Below are 19,753 nucleotides of genomic sequence, written 5' to 3' on the forward strand. Positions count from 1 at the left end.
AGCAGAGACGAATTCAAAAGTAGAGGAGATTGGCAGGGATGTGAATTGGCCTCAACACAGTTACAGACTGTGCAGAATCTCTGGTACTAAACCAGTAAGCTTGAGGTGGAAGCCAGACCAATTTTGGAATTACTTCGAGGGAAAAAAATGAAAAAAACGCGAAGAAAATAAAGAACTTAGAATTTCATTAAAATTATCTGCATGCACAATATACAGCTCAGAGCTTGTTATTAGGGCATTTGATTCTACTAAACTCAAAATCCTTTCAATAATGGTTTTTAGACTGTTGGTATTAATCAACAAAAAATCATCAATGAAGTCACAAAAAAACTATCCGTGTTTTGACAAATTGCGCTATTTTTGGGACGAATAACAGTTTTGTTGCAGCCCAGTTAAGTGAAACTTTATAGCTTCTAAATATTCCTTACCAGCAAAACTTTTGCGGTACAAAATAGGCTAGAAACTAAAAAAAAGAAATTGTTTTTTGGGTAACTCTTTGCTGTATAAAAGAATTGGACTAGAGAGATAGGATATTTCTGGATTTTCGCTGAGAAATAAAAATTAATTCTTCAGTTCAACAATAAACTGTTAATTGTCAATCTATTTCTATGAATTTTGGTTAAAAGAAAATAACCAGCTTTGCACAATTTAAAATTTCCGTTTTAGATTCTGTAAATCTTAGGTTAAACAGCTATAGATGCAGGATCCAGTGTGCAGAAATGTGCATCGAGAACATACCTTGGCCAAGATTAAATTTAGAAGCAATTAGTTTATTTAGTATATTTGCTTTGTTTCTTTTGTTTTTGATAGAAATGAAGTTTTTCCATACTGAAATGGTAATTGTATGTAATCTCATCACATTTTTGTAAAATGTGATTTTTCAAAAGCCCTTTGAAACTTACCTACATGGATCCATATACACCAACAATAAAAAAAAATGATCACGCTACACTGCTCATGTGTCATGCTTTGCAGTATCTCACTTTACACCAGGTTGATTATTAGCAGGTTGCCACCCATTGTGATTTATAGCGAATTTCTAGTGATTTTTTATATTGTCTGAACAAAAAATTACTACATCAGCACATAAATCACTAGACTATTGAAGAAAATCTCTAAATCAAACAAAAAAAAACGCTAAAATCTAGTGATTTTTTCTTTCACCGGATGGCAACCCTGAATATTAGTATGAACCAGCAGTCATCAGCCCTTAAACGGGCATGGGGCATATCTCCTTATATTTTCAATTAAATAGGTTCTGTCGACAGGAATCAGTGTTATTAAAACGATGATCTTTTCGTTTGTCCAATCATTTGGCTTTAGCTGATATTCAATTATTTCAGGTGCTATAACCGAAATACGACCTTTTGGGGAAATTCCTGGACGTATATCTGCCACATTGACTAAAAGCTTAGAAGCTTCAAGAGAGACTTTACTGGCTATTCGTTTACTAGCGAAAACCTTAGGTAGCACTGGGAATATTGAATTTACTTCAGAGTGTGAAGTTGCGTTGGTGAAATCAACTTATTGTGCTCAATGTGCTGATATCCCTTTTAGAAAGGTTAATTGGTGTCGAGGGTTGTGCATGAATGTTGCAAGGGGATGCCTGGCGATAACTTCTGAAATTGACCGACCGTGGAACGATCTAGTAGAAATTCTCACGAGGGTTTTGGGCAACTTAGCCGACGGGCAAATCAGTCTTGTTGATGCGATGAACGGCATTGATAGCAGACTGTCTGAGGCTCTACTGTACGCACTGGAAGGTGGACTAATGTTTGATTCAAAAGTAAGTTTCTTTTAGACATTAAAAACCCGTAAAGCGGGTAATTGCTATCTAAATTGATCGCAAAGCTTGGTTTTTCTCATTGAATTTACAATATTTAAACTGTTGTTTTTTGGGGGGAAAGGTACCTAGGCTAGGTTACGTATTTAATATATGCTATGCTTTACCCTCCACCCCTCTAATGTGCAAATATATAGCCCAAATTTGTTTTTAAACTATTATATATTCCTCCTATTTTTTTTATTAGCATTAACCAAACATGACTTCTATCATGTGTACCATTAAGTGCAACAGCACCATAACATGAGGTCTTAAATATCAAAACAGAAAAGCGACACCAAGGAAAAGGAGTCGAATTTTTTTTAGGAACACTGCAAAAAAATGTAAGATCTATCTATAGAGCTTTCAATAGTCTTGTAACTGCCATGAAATCAATAAGTTTTACCATACAATCTTATATTCCGAAAAAAAAAATAAGCTAGCTTAGTTTTCAGTAAAATGCTATTTTTTTTTCTGAATTCTACAAATTTAGGGGTGTATCACGAATCTGTTGGTTTGAAACAGTGTTTCACAGTTGCATAAACTTTTGTAACTGTATAAAAAAAAATTAACTGTTAACAATTTAAAAATTTAACTTAATTTAATTTTGCAACTGTAAATAAAAATTTAAACATAAATTTTGCTCGTTTTAAGTTTCAACTTCGCTCTTTGCGTTTATCAGAAAAACTAAATTAGTTTTGTTCGCTTTTAGGTTTAAAAATGTGCACAATAAACCTTACAAAAAGGTCTTTTTATAGTTTAGATGAAGAAATTATAGAAGTCAACATGAGTTTTTGTTAAAATAAGACATTAAATGTAGGTTTAATTTTCAAATCTATTAAGCTTTCCCTTCCCTTAAAAAATCTGCAATTTTGCAACACAAGCAATCGAAGGGATATGTTATCATTTGCATCTCTTAGCAGTTGGGCTGATAAAAGCTTCAATTATTTAGGGAATATTTTATTGAGTTGAAGAATATTAGTTATACCAAATATTGAAATTCCTGTCAATATTAATGCAATTTTTCTTATGCAATGCTGGAAGGAATTTTGAACTTCTTATTAGAAAGTATTCTTTCCTTATTTTTGCTGCTTGAACTTTAAATTTTAGGAGGATTGATAATTAAAAATGAAAGTTACACCATTGGAATCACCACGGTCGACAAGCTTATACAGCATAATCAAAGTACCCCACTTTGAAGAACAAGGCAAAACATTTTTACGTGAGAAGCACTGAAATGTCTCCTCTTTTGCTTTCTCTTTTTTTTTCTTCGCTGCTAGTGAGGCAGTATAATGTAAACACCTACTTAAAAAAAAAATTTTTAACAAGGATTCGAACCTTGATTACCATATCCACTACATAGCATCCTAGCTACTAGAGTATCACCACCTGTATAAAGGTAGGCTTATTGATTGTATTTTACTTTTTGCTGTCTCAATAAATTTTATTGTCCCAAAAACTGTTTGTTTTTAAAAACTGTTTTAGATAATTAAATCTTGATTGGCTCTTCTACAATTCGAATTGTCTGGTATTTTGGCCCTCTTTAGTAAAAATAAACTGATGTTTTAAGACATAGAATGGCAAAAAGACCTCTGTGCTGTTGTCTGTAAAGATGGGGACCTCAGTGTTTTAAGTCATAGATACGGAAAAATGTTCGATACGATCGCCCCTGAAAATTATTATTTCCCAAAGTCGTGACCTATCTAGTTCATTTTTTCAGACCAGAAAATGTTAGTATGGCCATTATCAGAAAAAAATAACGAGCTATTTTGAAGGTATTTACATACATATACGATTATTGATCTCTTAAAGACGGTAAATTTATCTAGCTGCAACTTTTTTGTGCATCATTTTCGTTTTTGATTCGTTCTGATTCTCGCTGTCGCTTGTCTTCTAACCGTATATTTCGCTGTGCATCCTTTTTGTTTGCGTTTGGATGCGATTATCGCTGTCGCTTCTCTTCTAATCACATATTTTGATGTCCATCACTTTCGTTTGTGATTCGCTGTGATGCCTGTTGTCGTATGTCGTCTAACCGCAGATCTTGTTGTGTTTTATTTTTGTTCATTGCCCCCTCGCACATTTTTTCCATTTGTTTTGCTTTAGCTGTTCGGATTCATTCGTCATCTTATGTAATTAATTAAAAAAAACCTTTTCCACAAAATAAGTTATTCAAAGAAAAGTAAAGAACTCCATCAAACAAAAAATGAGTAAAAATAAAATAAAATAATCTACCGAGCGTGGAACTACCACAAATCAGTATCGATAAATAAATGAAACCCAAAACGAACAGAAATTACAATAAATAAGCGAGTCAAACTCAAAACGAGCAGAAATTAACATAAGTAGGCCCCAAAACCCCTGTGCCTTTCCAAGGCTATAACACAATTTGCAGCTTACTGAAAAAATATAAATGCTTTTACTTTCTTAACTTTAATAGATCAAATTAGACCAACATTTTGATTACTAAATATCAGTATATGTACATTAAACTGACAATGCATATTCATTTGTTTTTTGTTTTTTTGTAGTAAAGTGCAAATTATGTTCTGGCCTTGGGAAGGCATAGGGGTTTTGAGCCCAACTTATGTTAATTTCTGCTCGTTTTGAGTTTGACTTGGTTATTTATTGCAATTTCTGTTCGATTTGGGTTTCATTTATTTATCGATGCTGATTTGTGGTAGTTTCACGCTTGGTAGATTATATTATTTTGGTTTTGCTCATTTTTTGTTTAATGGAGTTCTTTACTTTTCTTTGAAAAACTTATTTTGTGGAAAAAGTTTTTTTTAAATTTATTTCTGTTCGTTTCATATCAACATAGTCTTTTCAGAGAAAAAGAAAATAATATTTTAAATCTTTTCGTTTTTTTTAGAATTTATAGTTTGGTCTGCTATTTGTATGCTGGAGAAAAATTTTCAGCAATTTTTAACAACATACACCCTCTTAAAAATCTGGACAAAAATAGTAGTGTCTAATTTAGTTTCATACCTCCTCTAGTTGACCTGAAATGGAAAACTTGATACCATTCGCAAAAAAATCTGTTTACTTTCTTTGATAGCATGGATACACTTACGCTATTTTGATTTGGTTAAATTTTAAGAGCAGAAGCAGCCTCAAAAATCTGAACATAATACTCTCAGTCATTCTTGGGATACTGCTGTGATGCCTTATTGGTAATTAGCATTTACACAGTGGATTTTGATCTAATCTTATGGCAACATTAAGTTTTTAAACATAAAGTCAAATGGGAGGGTGGGCGTGGGAGGGGGATTAGTTTCCCTCCAATCACTTTCCACTATTAAAAAGGGCATCAGCCCTTTCTATTTTCAATCGAATGAGCCCTTTCGAAGTTCCTATGACAACTCCTTCGATACAAAGTGCCCTGGTCTAAACAACAACAACAACGAAAAAAATAATACTTTATTCCCACATCGATCTTTACTATAAAAATTTTAAACCTTCCAATTACTTTCGACTATTAAAAAGGGCACTAGTCCTTTCGATTTCCAATCAAATAAGCCCTTTTTTAATTTCTACGACAACAATTCCTATAAACACCTTGTATGCCCCCAGGACACAAATTACAACTCTTATCCTAAGGGCTGAGAGGGTGGTTGTCATCCTCTAAGACCTAATTTCCAGAACTTTCAGCTACGTTACACAAAATGGCTAGTCTTTCTCCAAATAGTTCGTCTTTCTCCAATCACTTTCAACTATTAAAAAGGCACTAGTCCTTTCAATTTCCAATCAAATGAGCCCTTTTGAAGTTTTTACGACAACGCTTTCAATAAAATCCTTATATGCCTCCAGGGGATAACTTACAACCCTCGCCCTGAGGGCCGGGGGGGGGGGGGCTGTCATCCTCACAAACCTAATTTTCAGAACTTTCTACTACGTTGAACAAAATAGCTGTCTGAAAATTTTGATTGGATGTGTTTGGGGGAATAGTGGGCGTGAGAGAGGGGTTAGTTACCGTCCAATCACTTTCAACTATTAAAAAGGGCATTAGCCCTCTCAATTTTCAATTGAAGGAGCCCCTTTTGAAGTTTTTACGACAAGTCTATCGTTAAAAATATTATATGCCCCCAGGGCATAACTTATGCCCTGGGGACTTTGGGGGGTTTGTCATCCTTAAATACATAATTTCCAGAACTTTCAACTACGTTGAACAAAAGAGCTATCTCTAAACTTTGATTGAATGTGTTTGGGGAAACGTAGGGCGTGAGAGGGGGTTAATTACTCTCCACTCACTTTCGACTATTAAAAAGGGCAATTTCAATTTCCAATCGAATGAGCCCCTTTTGAGATTCCTACAACAACTTTCTGTATAAACCTTATATGCCCCAGGGCATAACTTACATCCCTTGCTCTGAAAGCTCTGATGGAGTTATCATCCTAAAAGACCTAATTTCCAGAACTTTCAACTATGTTGAACAAAATGGATATCTCAAAATTTTGATTGGAAGTGTTTGGGGAAATGGTGGGCGTGAGAGTAGGGTGAGCTGCCCTTTAATCACTTTTGACTATTAAAAGGGCACTAGCCCTTTCAATTTTCAATTGAATGAGCCCTTTTGGATGTTTTTACAACGTCGCTTTCAATAAAAATCCTACATACTCCCAGGGCATAACTTAAAACCCTTGCCCTGAGGGTTGTGGGGGGGATGGGTAGTCATCCTCAAAGACCTAATTTCCAAAACTTTCAACTGCGTTGAATAAAATGGTTATCTACAAATTTTGATTGGATGTGTTTGGGGAAAAGGTGGGCGTGAGAGGGGGGTTAGTTTTCCCCAAATTACTTTTGACTATTAAAAAGAGCACTAGCTCTTTGAATTTCCAATCGAATGTGCCCTTTTTCAAGTTTCTATGACAAACGTTTCAATAAAAACCTGATAGGCCACGACGGCATAACATATAACCCTTTTCCTGAAGACTGTGGGGGGAGTGTCCTGCTCAAAGGTATAATTTCCTGAACTTTAAACTTCGTGGAACAAAAGGGCTATAAAATTTTTTTTATTGGATATGTTTGGGGAAATGGTGGGCGTGGAAGGAGTGTTAGTTGCCTTCAAATCACTTTCGACTATTAAAAATATCACTAGCCATTTCAATTTCCAATCGAATAAGCCCTCTTTGAAGTTTCTACGACGACGCGTTCAGTAAAACCTTATATGCCCCCAGGGCATAACTTACAACCCTTGGCCTGAGGGCTGTGGGGGAGTGTCCTCCTCAAAAACAAACTTTTTATGTGAAAATACACAATACTGAACAACATAGGTATCTAAAAAATTTGATGGGATGTGTTTTGGGGAATAGGTATGCATGTGAGGGAAGTTAGTTACTTGCAAATTCCGGTTGAGTACGAAAAAGACCATTAGCTCTTCTGAGTTAAAATTAATTGAGCCCTTTTTCAATTTTCTACGACAAACATTTCTTTAAGAACTTATGTTCTCCCAGGGTATGATTTATAACCCTTGCCCTGAAAACTCTGGGGGGAGAGTCCTGCTCAAAGGTACAATTTCCTGAACTTTAACTGCGTGGAACAAAATGGCTATCTCAAAATTTTGATGGATGAGTTTGGGGAAATGGTGGGCGTGGAAGTGGTGTTAGTTACCTTCCAATTGCTTTCGACTATTAAAAAGGGCACTAGCCAGTTCAATTTCTAATCGAATGAGCCCTTTTGAAGTTTCTACGACAACGCGTTCTCTGAAATCCTTATATGCCCCCAGGGCATAACTTACAACTCTTGTCCTGAGGACTTTGAGGGGGTTGTTATCCTTAAAGACCTCATTTTCAAAAATTAAATCTACGTTGAATAAAATGGCTGTATCAAAATTCTGATTGGATGTGTTTGGGGAAATAATTGGGGAAATAAAATAAAAATAAAAATTGTCCACTTAATAAAAAAACAAGTTTTCTCAAATAAAAATAAGGAGCAACATCAAAACTTAAAATGAACAGAAAAAAAGGAGTTGCCCCTTCCACAAGACCTTGCTCTTTACGCTAAGTTTGGACTTTTTGTCCAAATTCTTTAAGAACGATTCTTGAAACACAATGGCCGTTTAATTACAGCAATAAGCTTTGTTTGAAAATTCTATTAAAAGAAAACTTTAACGTAAAGAGCGAGGTCTTGAGGAGGAGGTAACCCCTTTCATATATGTAATAGTTCCAGTTCGTTTTAAGTTTTAATGTTGCTCCTAACTTTCAGTAGAAAAACTCGTTTTTTTTATTCAATTACTTAAAGATAGTATTTGTTAATGGGAAACATAAGTTTTCTAAATAAAAGCAAAGAGCCTCATTAAACCGAAAATGAGCAGACATAAAGTCAAATAAATCTACTTCCCCCGGAGGGGGGGGGGAATTCTCGGGAAGAAATACCACAGAAGGAAATTTCTATTCTGTTTTGAAACTTGAAATTACTGTGGAAGGGGCAACTCCTTTCATATACGTAATAAATTCTATCCGTTTTAAGTTTTGCTGTTGTTCTTTACTTTCAGTTAAAAAAAACATGTTTTTTTCTTATTTGATTGCTGATCTTTTTTAAATAACACCGGGAAATCCAGCTCTCTCTCCGTGAAAATTCCTGTACTTGTATATTATACACCACTCACTTAAGTTTACGATGTGTAATACTCGAGAACAGAAACAAATTTAGACTATATATTTGCATATTAGGGGCAGGGGGGGGGGGGGGTAAGTACAACTGTTCTGTATACAAAATATGTGAGGTACAATTATTCTGCATATTATTGAGTAATAATTGTTTTCTGACTTCAAACTGTCCAAATACTTTACCCCCCCCCCCTTATGTGCTAATATATAGCCCAAATTTATATATTTAATTATATATTTGCCATCTATTCTGGCACTTTTCTTTGTCTTGTCTCATGCTAAGCAGAAAGAAACTAACAAAGAACCTGGTTTGTTCTCGAGTTTTACACAGCGTAAACTTGAGTGAGTGGCGTATAATACATAAGTACCAAAATCACTTCTCCCTACGGAAAAAAACTCAAATAAGATTCTCAAATTCGGAAAGCCTTATTTTCCGGGAGGGGCATTTTCCGCGGGGAGTATTTTCTGGGGGGTAAACGCCATGGGCGCCCATAAGCTGAATTCCAGGGGGGGGGGGCAAACCTCGTCTAATTTGCAATTTTAATGCTATATAATAGAAATCTAATAAAAAAAATATAAAAATAAGGAAGCATCATTCAGCCAAAGGGGCGCCCCCCCCCTGCCCCCCATATGGACGCCCATGGTAAACGCCTAGAACCTGACCACACGATGCAAATGTGCCTCGTCTGCTAATCAGCATACTGATGTCCTAGAGTAGTATTTTCAAGTTTTTATTTTCATTTTCTATCGATGATTCTTGGTTCCTACTGATTTCAGATTTATTGATTCCTGGTGGGATAAAATTTGGTTAACAATAACAACGAAAAAGGGTCAACTTTTGCATTGCATTACCTGATTTACTTTTTCAATTTATGATAATATTCACAAAAGCAACTGTTGTTTGTAGCAAATGGTTTTGAATTTCATTTTCATTCAGCATGAAAAATTACTTATGATAAGGGGATTCATTTTGAAATAAGGGGAAGCAAGCAAGGACATTCTCTGGTACCTTGTACAAATTTTTGCCTACCATTAAATCCGACCGTTTCTCATTTTCTTATTTGATCCATTTTAATTCTCTTTCGTTTCCTTGGGGGGGGGGGGGGTATTACCCACTGGCGTCTGTGCTAGTGTCCTTGGCTCGCGGTTATCTTGCTAATTTTCCTTATTTGTTATTCTTATTTGTTTCATATATATATATATTTGTTTCATATATACTTATTTGTTTCTTATATGTTTCTTATTTGTTATTCTTATTAGTATATTCTTATTTGTTTCATTTGAAAACATGTCTAAAAGTGCATAGATAGGACTTATAAAAAGAAGAGAAAAAGAGAAAAGGATTGAAGAAAAAATGGGCCAAAAGTTATTATTTCCGTCAACGAAACGACATTGGTTGTGTAAGTATAAACTATACTTACAACCAATATTAATAAACTACAATAAGTATAAACTACACTTACACCTACACTTACAAGAATATTACGTGGGAGGATCTTTCCATGGCGGAATTTTTCATGGGGGAAGGAAATTTCCATGAAGGGGGCGCCGGATTCCCCAGCATTATTTATAAAAAGATCAGAAGTTAAATAAAAACACGTTTTTTCAACTGAAAGTAAGGAGCAACATTAAAACTTAGAACGAACAGAAATTACTGCGTATATGAGGGTTTCCGCCCCCTCGTCGCCCCCTCTTTACGCTAAAGATCTTTTTGATGAGAGAGAGAGAGAGAGAGTAGAGAGAGAGAGAGAGAGAGAGAGAGAGAGAGAGAGAGAGAGAGAGAGAGAGAGAGAGAGAGAGAGAGAGAGAGAGAGAGAGAGAGAGAGAGAGAGAGAGAGAGAGAGAGAGAGAGAGAGAGAGAAAGTGTTTGTGTGTGTGAGAGAGAGATATATCAGCATCTCATTTTCGGCCTGATGTTCCCTTTTTGTTGATTCTTATGTAACACAAACCCATCCCCTCCTCTCTATCTTTAACTCAACCCTGTTTAGCTCAAACCAATTCAATTAACTACTCTTTAATTCAATACTCGCATAACTCAGCCCCATTTAACTCCACGCTTGTGGAAGTCAACCCTCGTTCAACCCAGCCCATAATCAACTCAACTCTATTTTAAATTAACCGCTGCTCAATGAGATTGAGTTGACTGGAGATAGAGTTGCACCTGGTTGTGTTGAATGGGTGTTGAGTTAAATGGGTTTGAGAGGGTTAAGTTCAGTTATGTTAAATGAGGGTTGAGTTAAATGAGGTTGAATGAACAGGCCTGAGTTGACCGGAAGCTGAGCTACCTGTACACACCATTATCGGAAAGTCACTGAGGCAAGCCACAAGTTGAAGCACTGAATTAGTAGACCAAAATATAAATAGTTATAAATAATATATAAATAATAAAATTTAAATAACAGGAACTATTCTTAGCTTTTCCCAGGAATTACAAAATCTATGCAATTTATTCTGTATCTAGAATAAACTGTAACTTGTGTTCCTGCCCATTTCGGAAGCTATTGAGCTTCTTTTATTGAGGCGGGGTGGGAAAAATATTACTTATTCTCAGTTTTTATTAAGCATAGTAAATATTAGTGCCTTGGTTTAAGGTGTTCAAAAAGTAAGCCATAAACGTAAATTCGTTTAAGACCAATTAGAGTAAGTTAAAAATCAAGCAAACTTTATACTAATTTGTTTAAACAAGGATGAAAATGAGAGAATTTTTAATCTTTTAAGTGGACAATTTGTATTTTTTAACTGAAACATGTTTTTGGCTATTATATACCCTTATTTTAGTCCTTAGTGAACACGTTTGTTGTAGTATTCTCCTTTGTTTTCTATTTGCGATTAGCCGTTATAAGGATGCCAATGAGGTAAATGTTGAAAATCTAATTCTGAAAATATCCGAGATTAGGAGCTTTCTTTAGTATTTCCATAAAAAGAATACTCTATTCAATGGGGCATCCAGGATTTTTATTCGGGGGTACGATAGAAAACTGTAAAAAACAGCAATAATTTGCTTATATGTATCTTTTACGTTTATACGAGTCGGAAAATACTGTTTTTTTGGGGGGGGGGGGGGGTGGAGGAGTTCAAACTGCCTAATCCCCCTCCACGGACACGGCCTTGACTGGATTTATCACAGTTTACTTGTAAACTGCAATTGATTGCCAAGTAAGAGTTTGTGAAGCCTGTTGTTTAGCTTATTGATTAATCCAAGACGTATTCTGATGGCGATAACAGCCAGCGGTAGTTCATATTCATGGCTTATACTTATATAGCCTAATATATGGATATTCCTTTCCAAAAGATTTACACATGCTAAGATTATGCCTTGTCAACCTCTTTCACAACTGATGAAATGTCATATACTCGTCAAGTAGATTAATTTGAATTGCGGCTATCTTGGTGAAAACTATATCGGACGAATTTCTCTTTTAGTCTGTCACCCTTTTCGTTTTCCCTGTTGACTTTGTTTTAAATGGCTGCTGAATCAATTGTTACTGCCAAGTGTCATCTAATGGTGTGTGGTCAAGTCGATCTAAGTGATAAATTTGTTCTGTTGTTCCGTATTGAAAAAAGACCGGCGCCATTCAACTGCCCTTTCTTTTATCCTCTCATAAGCTGCTTATAATCGTTCATACTTTCTGACAAGACAACTCCTAGCCGCGTATACTTAGGCCAAGTTCCGACAGGAAATAACCTGACTTGGTAGACTGGCTAGCTTATCTTTTCTTAACCCTATAGTCTGGGGTTTTCTTTTGCGCTAGTTTTGGTAAAAAAAAAATCTATGTTGAGATAAGTATGATGGTCGCCGAAAAAATTGGTTATTTTGTTCCCACATTCTATAGATTGCTAACTCACACCAGCTAGGGCGCATTCAGGAATTATTTCGGAGGGTGGGGGTTACGACAAAAAACTTAAAAAAAAAACATCAAAAATTTGTTTGTATGCCTTTTTGTTACATTTTTACGAGTCGGGCAAAAATTTCGGGGGGGGAGGGTTGTAAACCATGTTCCCCACCCCCCTGGATAAGGCGTTAAACACCAGTCATTCGATTTTCATTCTTGAAGAACAACCTATATCTGACTTGAATTGCTCAGGGCGGTTGCTCATTAATATGCTGTAATCATGCATCGACTTCTGAAAGGCACTTGCACACTCAAAAATCAATTTTCTCGATTTATCCTGCTGTTATTTCTCAGTTAGGTGCTGGTTTTCTCCCCTGTTTTTTTCCTGGCCATAGAGCCTTACGGGGGAGTTTATATTGAAGTGTATTTTGTTAAGTTTATTGATTGAATAAATTGATTGATTGAATCTTGCCTAAATGTGAGGTGGAGTTCCAATGAGGGTGGCGAAGTCTTCTGTGTCTTCTGATTGCAAACGAAATGTTGAGTTTACCCATATATACGACGCAACACCTTGGATTGGGTGTCCTTTTCTCATACCACACTGCGTTTCTGAAACGTTCAAATGGCGATAAATCCGCTTATTTGGACACTGAAAACAGGTACAAACGTTTTTCATAGAAGGGCGGTGTTGTGTGAGAAAAGGATACCTAATTTTTTATTTTCAATATTACGCTCACGAACATATATGGATGTTTAAATAGCTTTAAAGATAAAAGAAAAAGTGATATACAAATATCAGGGTTCGGACTCGCCTATAAATTGCAATAAATTCCTATATTTTAATGCACTCCTATAAAATGCCTATGTTTTGGCTAAAATCCTATTATTCCTATATTTACGGCTGAAGATCACCAAGAACATTGCTCATTATTTGCAATTTTCACTGCTCGTTAAGTAAGCCAAGATGTGCTTTTCTTTGCTTTTGACTCTGCTTGTAGACTGTGTTGTCTTGCGGTGTAGATCGATAATTAATTACAACTGTTGAGCAGTTTGAACTTAACCAATGCTTTGTATTGGGATTAGTAAGCAGCTTCTGCCTTGGCTATGCTGTTGTGTTTACTTAGTAGCCTATGTTTTGTTTTTTGTCATGTTTGGCCTGTCTGAAATGAGCGAAGATCAGTATATAGGCTAGCAGTCTCTGCTTAATGACACTGTGAGTTCTTGCGACTTATTCGTTTCCTGGCTGAACGCTATAAAGGCTGATACGAATACGACCGAGTTTTGGATATATCCACTTTTTTTCTTTTTATGGCCTTTTAATCGCGGGATGCTATTTTGCAGGGGATGCTTGGTAATTAATTATGGGGCCTACCAAGTTCAATAGTTCATTGCTTGCTAAGACGGATTGCAGCGGTAGAAAGATTGGCGAATGGTGTAAGACTGGAAACGGCCAGTACTCGTTCTTTTGAAAAGTCTGCTTGAAAAATCTTGGTTGCACAGCTGGTGTTACTCAGCTAAACCAACATGTGCGATCTGCAGAACACAAAGCCACAGTTACTGCTCAACTACGTCCACTACAGCTTCACCTGACCGGACAATCTTGAGTTGATGAAACACCCAAGGATAAACCATCAGTTGGTACAAACATGTTTTGTGAGCGTGATGCCGATTATAAAGCTGAGTTAATATGGGCACTTCAGACGGTACAGAGTTCCATGTCTGCTAACTCTTCAGACCATATTATCGCAACCTTCCATGCGATGTTCCCGGGTAAGATCCCTGACGGAATGTCCCTATGTGGACATTCCGATTATAAAGCTGAGTTAACATGGGCATTGCAGACGGTACAGAGTTCCATGTCTGCTCTCTTCAGACCATATTGTCGCAACTTTCCATGCGATGTTCCTGGGTAAGATCCCTGACGGAATGTCCCTGTGTGCGAAGAAACTCGCGTATCTGATCACCGATGCGCTGCATCCTTACTGTAAGCAAATGCTTGTGAAGGACATTCAGTCATATTTTGTACTAGAATTTGACAAGGCAACCAACAACACTGGTATAAAAGAGTTACTGACACGTGTTCAATATTGGTCCTCATGGGGACACGAAATGCAGAGTAGAAATTTGTCCACAAGTTTTATGGGCCACGCGACAAGTGATAACCTGTATAGGAAGATTATGTCAGCCATTGAGCAGAATCAGCTACCACTTGAAAAACTGATCACGCTTGGAAGTGACGGACCAAACGTCAACAAAAGCGTTTGGAACAAGTTCAACGCCGAAAAAAGGAAGTGACGGGAAAGCGAATCTTGAACATTGGTACTTACAACATCCATATAATTCATGACGCTTTCTTGAAAGGTCTTCAGGTGTTCGGAGAAGAAACTTCTGACTTTCTTATTCTTGTGCATTCATTTTTTGACGGCTGGCCTGCACGTTGTGAAGAATATCGAAAGTGCCAAAAGAAAGTGGGAGTGCCAGAGAATGTTTTCATGAAGCATGTCCCAAGCCGCTGTTTGACGATCGGACGTGTCCTCGCTAGAATCATGCAACAGTGGCCAGCAATCTCCTGAACTTCGTGCCGAGAGAGAAAAAACTGAAGAATCTTCTGTCCACTCCCAAATTTCTGAAGAGTGTGGCTTATATCAAAAGTGCGATGATGTTGGCCCAACTCGAGTTTGTTCTAGACTCAGCAGACCTGTTCATGACTTTCATCCAAATGTTCCAGAAAGAAGAGCCTCTCATTCATGTTCTGTACTCAGAGATCAAAAGACTAGTTGTGACGCTTTGCGGAGGGGTTTTTACTTTAGATTTCGTGACCGAGACTGAATATTTTTCACCAGAAATTTTGAACCTTGCTGAAAAATTTGCAGAAAAGCCCATAGTTTCAGAAAATGTGGAACGAGCTTTCGGTGAGAAAGCAACACTGAAAGACAAGGCCATTTTCTGTGTCAATGTCCGAAAATATTTTATTGTGGGTATTCGCCATATTTTGAACAAATGTCCTCTGGATAAGGATGGTTTTCTAGAGGCTTACGCTGTTTGAGTCCGATCAACATGAAGGATTCAAGAAGCATTGCAGACATAGCGGCTGTGGTACGCGAGATTGCGATTGGAGTAAGCTCAGACGTCGCCCAGGCTGAGTGGCTGCTTTTGCGAAAGGAAACTGGACCCCGTGAGGACATTACTCGGATCGATCATTTTTGGAGCCATTATTTTGGACTAGTGAATGAGCGCGGGGACAGAGAGTACCCGGAACTTACCAAGCTTATCAAAGCGGTACTGACGTTGTCGCATGGCAGCGCAGATGTTGAGCGTGGGTTCTCGCGTTCTGATAGGATTCTCGGTGAAGACCAGGCCTTGATGTCTGGACGCGTTCTAGATGCGAGACTTATGGTATATGGCACGTTGAGGCTTTATGGAGGAAAACCAGAACGGTTTTCTATTACAAAAGAGCTGTTAAATCTTGCACGTTCTGCACGGTCTCGATATCAAGAATATCTGGATGAAAAGAAAAAAGAAGAGCTATCCGAGAAGGAGAAAGCAGCTTTCGAAGAGGACAGCAAGCGGAAGTTGCAGGAGATCCACGACAAAAAGAAAGAAATAGAAGACCTGGAAAGCAAAAGGAAAAAATTTAGAGCATCAGAGCAAGAAAAGAGAACAGTAGCAGATACTCTACTTCAGGAAGCGACCAACAGAGTGAAGAAGGCTACCGAGTCCAAAATTTTAATATACATTGCCCTAGCTGTTTCTTTGCTCGAAGGAGCTTTGAAGTCCAGAACAAGTGAAAGAGAGTAGATGGTGGGATCTGCGAGAATGGAGCAGTCTCTGGCAAAGAGAAAAACTGACCTCATATCGAAATTGATACCCAAGAAGCACCAAGAGTGGTTTCAAGTATTTTACCTGTATCAGTCAATCGTTGGCACAGTATGTGTATGTGATTTTTTACTGTTTTTTATTATTTGTACAGTTTGTATTTGAAATAAAAAAAAATAAAAAAAATAAATAAATAAATGCAAAAACTCGGGAAATGACGAATATATGTGACCAGGCATCCCACGCCATCTACCACAGATCTGATCCCGAGGACTTCCGAATCCTATATTTGGCCTATATTTGGGCCTGGAAAATCCTATAAAAATAGGACAGAGCCTATAATTTGAAACGAACCGACCTGTCCGAACCCTGAAATATGAAAAGAATTGGAAAAAACTTTCCACTCTTAAAATTTAGCTGTATATAGAATATACAAAGATGGAATAAGAAATTCATGCTATAGATAGAAAGAAATGGTTTCCTTTTCTTTTTAACAAAAGTAGAATTATGATAATAAACTTAAATCACCAGATTTTTGCCTATAAATGAAGGGGATTGACCCCACCTGTGTGTATAGAAAAGTTAAGCTTTTTCATTCAGATCAGCGGATTAAGGGGGTGGAAGCTGGTTAATGCTGGTATAATGCAGTTGGTAATAATTCAGCTAATAATTAAAACAGTTGGTATAATGATGGGTAGCTCTCTAGTTACAAAAGAACAACATACATTTCTAAAACATGACTTTGAACTTAGAAACGTGTCACTGACCTATAAATATTGCCTCTTATCAGAGGCAACGCCGAAGCGTTGTCTATAGTAAAGAGCGAAAAAGTTTTAATGTATTATTTACTATTTTTGTCGCAAAGCCACTTCATATGGAGGGTGGGGGGTGTCGTAGAAATTTCGGTGGGGATTCCTCCGACTGGAAATCCAAAGTTATAGTGACCTATTTAAGAGTTAAAAGTGATAGGACGGTATCAATCCCCCTCCAACACCCCTTTTAGCTGTCCTCTTTCCAAAGAAATCTGATCAAAATTTTCAGATAATTATTTTTTAGCATAATTTGAAGCTCAAATAACGATACCTCTAGGGATGACTTGACCTGCCCTTCCACGAACACTCCCTTGGGCAATGGCTGTAAATTATGCAAGTTGTCTGATGTTTATATATAGGGTTTGTTAATTGGAAAGAGGGGCATCTTTGATCTCGGGTCTCAAACAAAGTTAGGGGCATCAAGGGGGGCTTTCAGGCAATGTTTAAGGGGTGCTGAACAAAACCAAAACACAGTATGCACCATTTTGTGCATACTGTGGTTGTCAAAAGGGCTTATCAGTAATATCTAAGAAACGGCTTAGGAGATTAAGCTGGAACTATCAGGGCATGTTGAGGGAGTTGTTGAAAAGCGATCGGAGGGCAATCTGACCCACCTACTTCGCCATTTTTTAGATGCTCCTCCTCCTAAAATTGATCAAATTTTGGGAAAGACATTCTGTTCAAGATACTTAAAGGGTCTAATAACCATGCCTCCGGATACACCGTACCCACCACAGCCCCCAGGGTTGTTAATTATGCAATTTGCACAGCGTTTGCATGCAAGATTTATCATTGGGAAAGGGGAAATGCTTGATCCTGGGTTTCTCCAAAAAGGCTATGGGCTAAGGTGAAACTTTAGGGAAATGTTGAACTGAACCAAAAGACAATTTATGCATCCAAGTTATCAATAGTGTGGCTAGTACTGTGACTGCAAGTGCATCTACTTGCGACTACAACTACTTGCGACTGCCTACATCTGTGAGTGGGACTACTTGTAATTGTGACCACTTGCGACTGCAGTTTCTTCTGATTGCGACTACTTGCAACTGCGAATAAGGCTGCTTGCGGATGTGACTGTAACTACTGGTGACTGCGACTGCTTGCTATTGCGATGAATTGAGAAAGCCGCAACTTGCAACCGTGAATACTTGCGACTGCAACTGCTATTACGACTACTTAGCACTGCGACTGCTTGCAACTATGATTACTTACAACTATGACTATACTAGTGACTGCGAGTGCTTGTGACTTCAACTGCGACTACTTGCAACTGCGATGAAGGCTACTTGTGGTCACGAATGTGACAACTCGCAATTGCGATGACGGCTACTTGCGATCACAAATGTGACTTTGTGATTACGTACTTGACTTACTTGATTTGACTTTTTGGCTATTTCTATTACTAGGATACAACTAGGACTATTGAACTAAATTAAAATAGTTAAGTGCATCCTGTTTGTCAAAATGGCATAGTGCACCGAGGATGTCAAAAGGGCTTATCTGCAATGTTTCACGAATGGCTAAAGTTATTAAGTTGAAAATTTCAGGGAATGTTGAGTGGGACACCGAAAAGGTCAACAGACACAATTTGCCTTCAGGTGGTTAAAAGGGCGTATCTGAAATATAGCAGGAACTTTTAACGATTTTAAGTTTAAGCTTTCAGAGAATTTTGAAGGGGGTGTTGCACGAAATAAAAAGACAGTAGGTTTATCGATGTTGTCTAAAGGGTGTATCTTGGCATATCTTTATTGATATCAGGAACAGTTATGGGTATTAACTTGAAACTTTCAGGGAATGCTAAGGGGTGTTAAACTAAATCAAAAGACTCGATTTGCATCCAGGTTTTCAAAACGATAAATTCCCCTGGAAAGTCCCCCGCGAGAAGTTTCTCCCTGGGAAGTATTCGTCCCTTGTGGAAAATGCCCCCCAAATGAAAAGCAGAATATGTGGTGTAGAATATCATTTAGTATAGTAGGGACTATTTCTTCAAATTTTTATTTATTTTGATTATTTTTTTTGTGTTTGGGGGGTGGGTGGGTTAGGTTATCATAGAAGGGTAAGATAAAGGTTTGGGAAAATAATTTGAAAATATGAAATTTATAGCAATTGTAGAAGAGTTGCCCTATTATGGAAATACTTAGAGATAATGGGCTGTGACTAAGAAGTACGAGTAATTAATTCCCGGGAACTTGGTGTGGTACCAGTAAAATTTTTTCTTTACCACCTTACACTGATATTCTTTCATTAATTCTAATTAATGCCGACTACTATTGCACAGAATAGTAGTTCACCTGTTGCGATCGAGAATGAGTCCGCTCAATTTTTTTATCCGATTAACTAAAGACATTAGGTGAGGGGAGTCCCTCTCCTCCGTGCCTGAAAACCCTGCCGACAACTGTAGTACATTATACCAGTACACCCCTTACGATCGAGAACGCTTCTACCAAACATACATTGCAAAGTTTTCTCGTCTGAACTACGTTTAAAAGGCAGTTTTTTTTTAATTTAATTTAAATAACAGGAATTCAAACTCTTAGTCAGAATCAAGGAAATTGAGAGTTGAGAGGGTCCCTCATTCCAAATAAGCAAGCAGTAGTTTAAGAAAAAAGTTTTCAGAGTCATCAAGCCTGTTTTCAAATTAAATAAAAAAAAACAAGTTTTTTTCAACTGAAAGTAAGAAGCAACATTAAAACATTAAACGAACAGAAACTAGGCCTATTACGTGTATGAAGGGGATTGCCCCCTCCTCAACACCTCGCTCTTTACGCTAAAATCTTTTAATACTTTTTAAAAAGCTTCCTATTGTTCTAATTAAACGGGCCCTCTGTTTCAGTTGTCGTTCTTAAAGAATTGGGACAATATTC

General features: G+C 37.2%; 1 protein-coding gene across 1 annotated transcript in view; it reads left to right on the forward strand.

Annotated features, from left to right (window-relative positions):
- The window catches only part of dally (division abnormally delayed protein), a 137,740-nt gene that overhangs the window by 72,960 nt on the left and 45,027 nt on the right, over nt 1-19,753 (forward strand). Inside the window, exon 5 of the mRNA XM_089087746.1 lies at nt 1,344-1,786. Within this exon, the coding sequence (XP_088943872.1) occupies nt 1,344-1,786 (443 nt within the window). The remainder of the gene's footprint in view (nt 1-1,343; nt 1,787-19,753) is intronic.

The sequence above is a fragment of the Artemia sp. Qi Xiang Cuo genome, chromosome 1 (genome assembly GCF_049724085.1).
Source record: "Artemia sp. Qi Xiang Cuo chromosome 1, ASM4972408v1, whole genome shotgun sequence".
Taxonomy (NCBI): Eukaryota; Metazoa; Arthropoda; class Branchiopoda; order Anostraca; family Artemiidae; genus Artemia; species Artemia sp. Qi Xiang Cuo.